At 31.6% G+C, this 10,267-nt stretch overlaps 4 protein-coding genes across 9 annotated transcripts in view; 3 read left to right on the forward strand and 1 right to left on the reverse strand.

The window, feature by feature from the left end:
• The window catches only part of LOC106784995 (protein SON-like), a 7,335-nt gene extending 6,689 nt beyond the window's left edge, over positions 1-646 (forward strand). For 2 of the 5 annotated variants that reach the window (XM_014745080.1, XM_014745081.1), the window contains exons 11-13: positions 1-191; positions 271-386; positions 470-636. The exon at positions 1-191 is cut by the window's left edge and continues 38 nt beyond it. In XM_014745080.1, the coding sequence (XP_014600566.1) occupies positions 1-191; positions 271-386; positions 470-583 (421 nt within the window). In that variant the 3' untranslated portion in view covers positions 584-636. Of the gene's footprint in view, positions 192-257; positions 387-469 lie in introns of those variants that run through there. The other 3 variants (XM_014745079.1, XM_014745082.1, XM_014745083.1) reach the window with 3 other exon arrangements.
• A 142-nt stretch (positions 647-788) lies between these two features.
• Positions 789-6,300, forward strand: LOC106784987 (cell division cycle protein 23 homolog). Its single transcript, XM_014745061.1, has 8 exons — positions 789-1,275; positions 1,347-2,008; positions 2,096-2,275; positions 2,517-2,681; positions 2,766-3,012; positions 3,087-3,351; positions 3,446-3,568; positions 6,068-6,300. Exons 1-7 carry the CDS (start codon positions 1,175-1,177, stop codon positions 3,554-3,556), a joined length of 1,731 nt encoding a protein of 576 aa, XP_014600547.1. The 5' UTR covers positions 789-1,174; the 3' UTR covers positions 3,557-3,568; positions 6,068-6,300.
• LOC106784990 lies at positions 3,685-5,408 on the reverse strand. The gene is made up of 2 exons (XM_014745066.1): positions 4,821-5,408; positions 3,685-4,391 (listed from the first exon to the last, which is right to left on the reverse strand). The coding sequence occupies exon 2, from the start codon at positions 4,377-4,379 to the stop codon at positions 3,735-3,737; it is 645 nt and encodes a 214-aa protein (XP_014600552.1). The 5' UTR covers positions 4,380-4,391; positions 4,821-5,408; the 3' UTR covers positions 3,685-3,734.
• An 84-nt stretch (positions 6,301-6,384) lies between the features above and the next one.
• LOC106784988 (transcription factor GAGA-like) overlaps positions 6,385-10,267 on the forward strand; it is a 7,057-nt gene continuing 3,174 nt past the window's right edge. The window contains exons 1-4 of one of the 2 annotated variants that reach the window (XM_014745064.1): positions 6,683-7,122; positions 7,401-7,841; positions 7,933-8,035; positions 9,329-10,130. In XM_014745064.1, coding sequence (XP_014600550.1) covers positions 6,943-7,122; positions 7,401-7,841; positions 7,933-8,035; positions 9,329-9,759 — 1,155 coding nt within the window. In that variant the 5' untranslated portion in view covers positions 6,683-6,942 and the 3' untranslated portion in view covers positions 9,760-10,130. Of the gene's footprint in view, positions 7,123-7,400; positions 7,842-7,932; positions 8,036-9,328; positions 10,131-10,267 lie in introns of those variants that run through there. The other variant, XM_014745062.1, reaches the window with a different exon arrangement.

The raw sequence follows: 10,267 nt of genomic DNA on the forward strand, positions 1-10,267 counted from the left end.
GGGAATGGCTTTATTACAAAAGATGGGTTGGCGACCAGGTGAAGGTTTGGGTAAAAATAAAGAAGGTACATTGGAGCCGTTACAGCTAGAAGTGAAATTAGATAAAAGAGGTCTTATTTCGGAACAAGATATTGGACAAAAGATTAATAAAATGGCTAAACCAGTAATACCGGCTATTAAAACATTAGAAGGTACATTTATGTGAAAATGACATTTTATTTTAGAATATTTATATTTAGATATTTAATGATGTCCAGTTATTGTATAAAGGCAAGCATCCAGTATCACTGCTCGGAGAATATTGTTCTAAACGAAAACTTGGTGCTCCTGTATACGAATTGTGTTTTGAGTGTGGCCCAGATCATAAAAAAAATTTTCTATTTAAAGTATGTCTAAGATATATTTTCTAATTGACAATTGTTATTAATAAATTTAAACAAATGTTTGTCTATTTCTTATCTTTCTACAGGTTAAAGTAAATGGTATTGAATACAAGCCGACATTTGCTAGTCCTAATAAGAAGCAAGCTAAAGCAGAAGCTGCACAAATATGTTTACAAACATTAGGTTTATTATCTTCTTAGATCTTTTTTTCGATATTGTACAGCGGATTAAATTATTTAATCTAATTACAAGTTTATAATATATTAAACTGTTCAATTTATTATATATATATATAATAATATATATGTATATATATATATATATATATATATATATATATATGTATATATGCGTTTTGTGTTATATTTCCTTCTAATTATAATAATACATCATTTTAGGCATTCTAATAATATTTAGAAGTATTATAAAACATAATTCTATTATATCAATCGCAAAATCTTATGATCTATGATTTATATATTATACTAATTACGAATACTTTTGAAATTTCGTACGCATGAAAATGGCTGAACAAGATGGCGTAATGATCGTAGACTGCTTTACACCTTATATGATGATCAATCTTGGCTATATTATTCTGTGTCATATTGTTGACATTCAAGGATATAGTTAAAGGATTATTGGTTGGGAAAAGAAATGTTATACATTGTACATAGGAATGAATATACTGTAGAAAGAGAAATAACAATTGTTTTTGTTAAATTATATATAATTTTAAAAAACTTATTGTAAATTATTGCATGTGATGACTTTAGGCAAATTGATTATAAATGGATGATCTTGTAAAATTTAACATTAAAGAGGTTAAGTGTGATTTGTTACCGGCTATAAATGAATGCACTCAACGTGGTTTACTACATACAACTAAATGGTACGTCAAATGATTTTTGGATTTTAGAATAAGAAAGTAAATCAAAATTAAGTTAACTCTTTATATTATAGGCTGGCAGAATTGAATTATTCATTAAAAGATGTCAAAGTAGATTTACACGATGTTACTACAGACGTTAGTGTGATAGAATCCAGTGAAGAAGATGACACCTATATCTTAGCTAAAACTTATTTTGATTTAAAAGAATACGATAGAGCAGCATATTTTACTGAAAAATGTACAACTCCAAAAGCAAGGTTTTTGTATTTGTATTCTCGCTACTTGTCAGGAGAGAAAAAGAAAATAGATGACATGACGGATATACCACCAGACCCTATGAAAAATGATTGTTTAAAATTACTCTGTGCTGATTTAAGGAAAGATCATTTGGCTGGTAAATTAGATGGCTTTTGTTTATATTTATTTGGAGTTACTTTGAAAAAACTTCAGCTTAACAAAGAGGCAACCGAAGTTTTGATTGAATCCACTCACAAGCAGCCAATGCACTGGGGTACTTGGTTAGAGTTAGCTGCATTAATCACTGATAGAGAGAAGTTGGAAAGTTTAAGTCTTCCAAATCATTGGATTAAACATTTCTTTATGGCACACATGTATTTGGAGTTGCAACTTATTGACGAGGGCTTAGCTATGTATTGCGAATTACAGTCTATGGGTTTTGAAAAAAATTCATATGTACTTGCTCAAACTGCGATTGCTGTTCACTATAGGAGAGGTAATATTAGTGTTCTTTTTTTATTTCCTATTCAAGTAGCATTATTTTTTTAATTATTTTATTCTATTATATATAAATAATTTGTAGATGTTGACAATGCTATAAAAACATTCAAGCACATAATTAAAGAGGATCCGTATTGTCTTGACAATATGGATACATATTCAAATTTACTTTACGTTAAAGAAATGAAAGTAGAATTAGCATATTTAGCGCATAGAGCAACGGAAATAGATAAATATCGATTGGAAACATGTTGTATAGTAGGTAAGCTATTTTCATATTTATTCAAATTTTAACTGTTTGAGTCTCAAGCAACATGACCACATTGTTCAAATTTCTTGTTATAAAGTGCTACACTATTGAATTATGATGCATAATTAATATGTATATATGGTCGTGCTATTTGGCATTTTTCTGAAGATTCCTGGGACTTGAACGGTGAAATAAATTGGTTTGATTTCTTTCAAGATTGCAAAATATTCTACGAAATGTCGTTTATTTATAGGAAATTATTATAGTTTAAGAGCAGATCATCAGAAAGCAGTGATGTATTTCCACAGAGCATTGAAACTTAACCCACAGTATTTATCCGCTTGGACGTTACTTGGTCATGAGTTTATGGAAATGAAAAATACTAATGGTGCAATTCATAGTTATCGTCAAGCCATTGGTACTTTTTATGAATACGAGTTATCAGTTATTAGATTGTCTATTAGATTAATTATTAAATGAATTTGTTTTGTGTTTTATATAGAAGTTAATAGAAGGGATTATAGAGCATGGTATGGCTTGGGTCAAACTTATGAAATTTTAAAGATGCCTTCTTACGGGTTGTACTATTACAAACAGGCACAACTTTTGAGACCTCACGATAGTCGTATGGTTCTTGCATTGGGCGAGGCATACGAAAAACAAGATAAAATTCAAGATGCACTCAAGTGTTATTTTAAAGCATGCAACGTAGGGGATATCGAAGGAGTAGCTTTAATAAAATTAGCTAAGTACGTTTTTTCTTAAGAACGATTCTTAATTTACAAGTATTATTAAGATTATTTTATAATTAAAATTATTGTAGTCTCTATGAAAAGTTGGGCGAACATGATCATGCAGCTGCAGCCTATACAGATTTTGTAATGGATGAATTTAGAAATGCCGATAGAACCGAATTGAGTCATGCTTACAAGTATCTTACGCAGTATCATTTAAAACGAGAACAATTAGATAGAGCAAACCATTACGCTCAAAAATGTCTTCAATTTGATGAAACCAAAGAGGAAGCTAAAGGACTTTTAAGGACTATTGCACAGAAAAGAGCAAAAGTTGAAGAGAATTCAATGGTGGTATGTACAAATTTTATTTAAGTCTTGTCTTACAATAATGTTTTTACACAAGTATTGCTTATGTTTCCTTCCTCATAATATTGAATTGTCATAGGTAGAAGATATGAATGAAACTGATCCAGTTATAGAGCAAAGCGCAAGGACGGATGCTGCACCAGGAAATCAATTGTCACCCATGAATTTATCCTTCACCCCTACACCATAGTAAAAAAGAAAAGTAAAGTCATTATTTTTACATTTTTATAAAATTTGATCGCAATGATTCCATAAAATTTATATATCATTTTCTTAAGGAGAAACTAACAATCTTTCTCTCTCTTTCTACGTATTTCTACATATATAAACATATATGTATGTATATATAGAATAATTATTACCTTGTTTTATATTATTATTAATTCCAAATCGTGCTCTTTGTACTTTTCTTTGGAATTTACTTGTTTATAGTTGTTACACGTATCGGTGTTCATTTGGCTTTTGTCCGTGGAATTATTATTTGTTTTAGTTTTATTATTGGAGGAGTCTAAATCTTCGCTTTTAAATGAATCTTCATTTCTCAATGTGATTTCGTCATTAGTTTCGCAATTTTCATTATGTGCTAATTCGTTTATCAATTGTCCACTACTTTCATCTTTATCCTTAACGACATTATTTAACCATCCCGATTTTGTTGTCATCTCTTCCCTCTCTATTTTTACTTCTTCTTTATATAATGTTGCTCTATTCATGCGTTCAATTTCCTCCCTTTTCATCATCCATTTTTGTACTTTTTCTATCTCCAATCCTTCTTGTTCTAATTCCACGTATTCCTCCCAAATCTTTTTAGCTTTTTCATATTTATTAATAACCATCCAACTATCCGTCCTGAATATCATGAAAATTGTCATTTGTATATGGTAGTTTTTGCTAAAAGTAAAAAGAGGATTATTGACCCCTGCCCAACATGTCGGTATCACATTTGAACTGAATTGGAAAGGAGAATTTGATATTCTTTCTTCTTCTGGTAGGAATAGGTTTTCCAGGCACATATTAAGTTCATCCTAAAAACAAAAATTAAAACCTAAATTAATATACATTCTACATTTTAGATCTTCGTTTATCCTTAGAGTTGACTTCTTTATACATGTTGGAAGACAAACGAAATGACCAAAGTATAAAAGAAATGACAATGTAATCAACGATAATCGGTTTTTGATGGGTCGGAAGATGGGTCGGTAATAAAACCAGGCTGGGGTTGGTGAAATAAGAAAACAAATTTGATACATTCTTTCATTTGAAATTTTGTTTTCGGGAAAATTTGTTTGGAATTTTGAACGATTTCAAATGATTTGATTTGCCGTTATTCTGAACGATTGTCTTTATGCGAGTTAAGAACAAATTGATTGATATTAAACTTTGTTTATTATTGCTAATTATTATACTTTACATAATTATTTTGTAATAAAATTATTATTGAAAATTGTACGTACTCTTAATTAAAAATTTTTTATTTTAACTTCACAGTAATGTAACTTCACAAGACAAATGGAAACGATCTATTACTCTCTTTCTCTTTCTGATACATTATATAAATTCTGTGCCACTTTTCATAATAATTTTTTCATCGATGTTTATCAACATTAGTTCGCGGAAAGCATAATAAGGCCAATCAAGTTATATTTAATCGTTTAAAATTCAAAATCGAGCTTCTCGAAATTAAAGTTACAAACGAAATAATATTAAATAGAAATAAGACCAAATTTTGTGTGAACAAATTTCACGTAGGATCACTGAGGAATATCATAAAAAAAATTACCTGAAATCTTATTCAAATAACAAAATAATAAAGAATATGCATTTTGCACTAATAAATTTATTGAAATAAAATTGATACATTTATTAGATAATATAAACGACTTAGCATACGGGACCCAAAAATAATTCCGATCAGTATGATTCATTAATGTTTACGAAAAATATGGTCGGAGAAAAAAATTCAATATTATAAAATGATATCTTTTAAAATATAAGGATACAGAAAATATTAAATTATGTTTCACACAGTAATTTGCTTATAAAATTATTTTATATTAGTTGTGTAAGGAGTTCGATAAATAATCGTAAAATCATCTCCAGATGCTAATTTATTTAATTGTAAGCGGAAAATATCATCGAGCACAAATTAATTAATACTTTACTATCTAAAATATCCATGTTCATTGTACTTTGTAATATATGATCTATTTACGTTGAAAAGTTTTGAGTCTAATATAGAAACAATTTTTTTATAAAGAAAATAATAGTGTTTTTGTAGTAGTTCAAAACTTTTCAACCCACTCTTCTAGCTAAATAAAATCAAATAATTTTTAAACTTAGTCATTTCATTCAACAAAATTAAACTTGAAAATTTTTCCAAGTTCGCGTGATAATGATTATCATTAATCCGTTTTACAATTTCAACGAACGATATTATTATTTTTTTAAACATCCAGAGACTTTTATACAGAGTTGTAGATTTAATATCTCGTTAGAAATTCGATGCGTATCGTTTGTACGAATACATTTTACTACAAATTGATTTGTTCTTTTTTTTTTTTTTTAAATTTTGATGGATAATGTTCCTTTAAAAAGAATAAACGTACTTTTTCTTCATCATCTTTTTCTTATTTTTTTCATGTAGCTACGCGTTGAATACGAAGCAAGGTGGAATCTTAACGATTATAAAACTTTGTTATAGGCATGGACACACGCAAGCATGCATCGCACGCGAGCCAGTATGCGGTAAGCACACAGCATGGGAGGCAACCAGGTTGCATGCACGCACGCATGCACGCACGCACGTATCTACGCGCGTATATACGCAAGACTTTTGCTTTAATATATTCGATCTTCTTTACAATAACTCGGACTTATTGACGTCAAATATATTTGTATAAATGAATAAACGAATACAAGGAATAACGAAAACGATCTCTATAACGATGAAACAATAGGTGGTATTTTAATAATTTAATTGATCGTTAATAATGAAATAATATGCGATACTTTGTTACATACAAATCTCGAGAAAATAATTTAATTAATTTTACACGGTGATAGATACATTTCTTAATTTCTTCAATTAATTATACATATTTCCAAGTTAAATAAGCATAAAGAATATAATCAAACGATCGATAATGATAAAACAGTACGTGGAAGATATTGTATACTTTGTAATAAATCTAAAAAATAAGTTTAATTAATTCGATGGGGGATAAAATAAATCTATTTTTAATTTCTTCATTTGGTCATACATACTTTGAAGTGTAAAATATGAAAGGAATGTACGTGTGTTTAATGAACGATAGAGAAGGAAAAAGAGAAAGAGAGAGAAAGAGTGAGAGGTGCTTCGACGAGTTTTGAATTTGGCGCGTTTTCGCTGGTTGCACGGCAGCCATATTGACTATATACTCCCGAGCAACTTGGAGGATGTTTGTGCGTACCTGGCACGATCGCTGCTCTCTCGCGTTCGCTGTTTTATTCACCGTGTAAACGCATTCATATTAACGCGTCAAATTCGGTATCGGGCGGTAATTAATACGCTTCTTGATTTAGTTTATTTCTTTTGACATGTCAAGCCAAATATGCTTAAAGTGGAACAGCTTCCTGAACAATATCGCGACGAGCTTCGAGAGTCTTTGGGAGGAAGAAGGCCTGGTGGACGTGACACTTGCTAGTGATGGACAGTGTCTTACGGCACACAAAGTTATACTTTCTGCCAGTAGTCCATTCTTCAAGAAAGTCTTCCAGGTAATTAATATCTTTATTGATTTCTTTTTTTCCCCAACATTACTTTACAAACAAATATCTTTTTTTCTTTTACTTATCCGTCAGATTTCTATTTATCTTTCCCTTTCTTGTTAGTTCAAATGTTTGACAGCTGCCATTCAGATCTTGCCATGCTTTTGACACATTATTCGAATATTTATCTTTTAATTGTTTCTTATAATTATAAGTAATATTTTGTTTTTATGCATTATATACAGTTTTACTTTTTTCTTCACTTATTTATTCAATTTTCTTCATAGGCAAACCCATGCCAGCATCCAGTCATAATACTGCAAGATGTCCGCTTTTGTGAGCTTGAAGCATTACTTATATTTATATATAAAGGAGAGGTTAATATAGAGCAGAAAAATTTACCAGCATTATTGAAAGCTGCTGAGACGTTGCAAATACGTGGCTTGTCGGGGGGAGATATATTCTCTAAGGATTCTTTCAAGAGGCTGGCGGATTTGGAACAAAGCATTGACGTGGATATACCTGTCGTCAAGGAAGAAACACCTAAAAAGAAACAAAAAGTTTGTAAACAACATAACAATTCTATACTGGAGAAGGCGTTAACACCTAGAATATCGCAATCTGAAAATACTAGCGAATCCAATGAAAGCGAACAAAGCGGGAAAGACATAGATCATGGTTCGGCTGATGTTTTGCCAGATCCTGTGTTTCATCGTTTAGAAATGAAAGTAAGTTTATTTAATATAAATGTTTGATAATGTCTATAAACATAATTAATTATATGTAGAAAAAGATATTTAAATAATTTTAATATTGTAGATAGAACCGTTAGAGATGACACCGGAAGATTTACAAACAAGAAGCTCCATCGAAAAAGATCCAACGGAAAGATTGGACACTGGACAAATGGATGGAATACAAGGTCAGTTAAGTAAATATCTTTTTATTTTTTAATTCCATATTTACGTATTAGCATATCATTTTTTTTCTCTTCCACTTATTTCAATGTTACCTATTTTCTTTGCGAGTTATACTTTTGTTAGATAAATTAATTTGCATATTCTAGAAATGATTTTCCTTTGCATAAGTTACGTGTTGGATTATTTATCAGATATTGGGGACTTCTATGACTTTTAATTATAATTAGGAATGATTCGTTGTTATATCGTAGTTCATATTTATTTTATCTATTCGACTATTTTTGGAGATCGAAAGCACAGGTTCAAAAGTGCATTCTTTAAAAATTTTTTTACGTTTTAAACTTCTCTTATTTTCATAATTAGAATTTTTTTGTTACGATAATCGATTGAAATGTGAAATTAATGTAACCAAATTGACTTGTATAGTTTTTGATTTGTATTTTAGGAAATTTAGAACTCGGAGAGCAGAGAAACATTGAAACTTTTATAAATGATTAGTGAAAGTCAATAATTTCTCTGAATAAGTGATACATTTATTATATTTATTTCTTCATTTATTACATTTAAATACTTAAGAATATTCGAATCATCTTTACCGGCAGCTATTAGGTACCGGAGGCATTTTCTTTGGTACCGAATTTGAAGCTTGCCAGAATGTTTAGTTTGCTTTGATCGTAACTCTTTAGTTGTCGCTCGATTAGCGATTCACATTTAATTTTTCGTTTGTTACGCCATGAGGTTGTTGAGAAAAAGATGGAACGAGAGGGTACGAAAGTGAGAGAAAGGGCAATTGCGTGTGTGTTGTAGGAGGGAGTGAATGAAAGGGAAAGAGAAAGAAAGAAAGAAAGAAAGTATCGTATATATATCAGTAGGTGCATGAATATGATGTATGAGGGAAAGAAAGGGAGCTTGAAAGAGTTAATGTGAAAGGGCAATTGTGGAGAGCTGGATAATATATTGTTAAATATTTACTTTATGAAAAAATAATATAAATGATACACGATAAATTATTTGATCCAGCTTTTCATAAATAAATACGCGCATGCGATCGATCGTTTCACCGATCATGATCTGGATCTTATCTCTCGTATATAATCCCGATCCAAATGTTCAAGAAACCGTGTGAAACGAAAGTCGAATGTGCGCGCTTATATATGTATTTGTTTTGTTTGTGTTGTGCGTGCGTGCTTGCGTGCGTGCGTGTTTGCATACGTAAGCATCGCGCGTTTTTGTAAGCGTATGTCGTTTGCGGGAAGATCCGTGTCTAAAGTGCGCTGTGCTGATGTGTGTGGCAGGGTCTGGGAACAGTCCTGCTGAAGACATTTCCGGTATATCTGGATTATCCGGCCTAACTGGATTCTCGGACGTGAAGCCGCAGCTTTACTCGTATCAGCAGCTACCTTACGCCGATCTACTACCGAGCCCGGACATAATCTCAACGTGGGCGTCATCTCGACCGATGGATCACCTAGCATGCGATCTCATGAAGATCCTCTTTACTCCCGAAGAGAGGATACTCTGCAATGTCAATGGTAAAATGGGAAAGCAGCAATTCGATAGCAACAAGATACACCTGATAAGGGAGGTTTTGCTTCACTTTAGTGGCATCACGCCAAACAGCATCGAATGGGAGGAAGTGTGGAAGAATTGCGTAACAAAGATCGACACTAGCAATAGGGGTTTGAAAAGGTATCTCTTTCAGAGGCGATCCGTTTATACGCAATGACTAGGGCGTTTCAAGTCAGGGGTCAAACGGAAACGTTTCCACTGGCTGGAATAGGCCATTTTCGATCTGCCGGCGTCACCATATACTTTTTCTATCACCCTTATTAATTCCCTACCGTCAACTTCCTCTCCCGTATTTTCGCTTCGTAGCTTTGTCCTATTATCGATTAAAATTAATAGTTGAAACAAAGCGCGCGAAAACGGTATTATTCAAAGGAAGAAGGAAGGGAGCTTGGGGATATTTTTATTTGAGCTGACGTCGTTATCAAATAATATTAGACGCGTTAATGTTCAATAGAATCGTATGATCGATGATAGATATTTGTCATGCTTAGAATACATTCGTTCGGGGTGACAAACTTAATGAGAGAAAGAGAGAAAGAAAGAAAGAAAGAAAGAAAGAAAGAAAGAAAGAAAGAGAAAATGAGAGAGTGAAAGGGAGAGAAAGAGAGAGAGAGAGAGAGAAAGAGAGAAAGAGAGAAAGAGAGAAAGAGAGAAAGAGAGAGAGA

This window comes from Polistes canadensis, unplaced genomic scaffold (assembly GCF_001313835.1).
Source record: "Polistes canadensis isolate GaletaPanama2010 unplaced genomic scaffold, ASM131383v1 scaffold_43, whole genome shotgun sequence".
Classification (NCBI taxonomy): Eukaryota; Metazoa; Arthropoda; class Insecta; order Hymenoptera; family Vespidae; genus Polistes; species Polistes canadensis.

Bases quoted from the DNA above. Each gene is read 5' to 3' on its own strand.
- LOC106784987 (XM_014745061.1), top strand. From the start codon at position 1,175: ATGGATGATCTTGTAAAATTTAACATTAAAGAGGTTAAGTGTGATTTG. The intron at 1,276-1,346 runs GTACGTCAAATG...TTTATATTATAG, and splicing joins TTACTACATACAACTAAATG to GCTGGCAGAATTGAATTATT. The intron at 2,682-2,765 runs GTACTTTTTATG...TGTTTTATATAG, and splicing joins TAGTTATCGTCAAGCCATTG to AAGTTAATAGAAGGGATTAT.
- LOC106784990 (XM_014745066.1), bottom strand. From the start codon at position 4,379: ATGTGCCTGGAAAACCTATTCCTACCAGAAGAAGAAAGAATATCAAAT.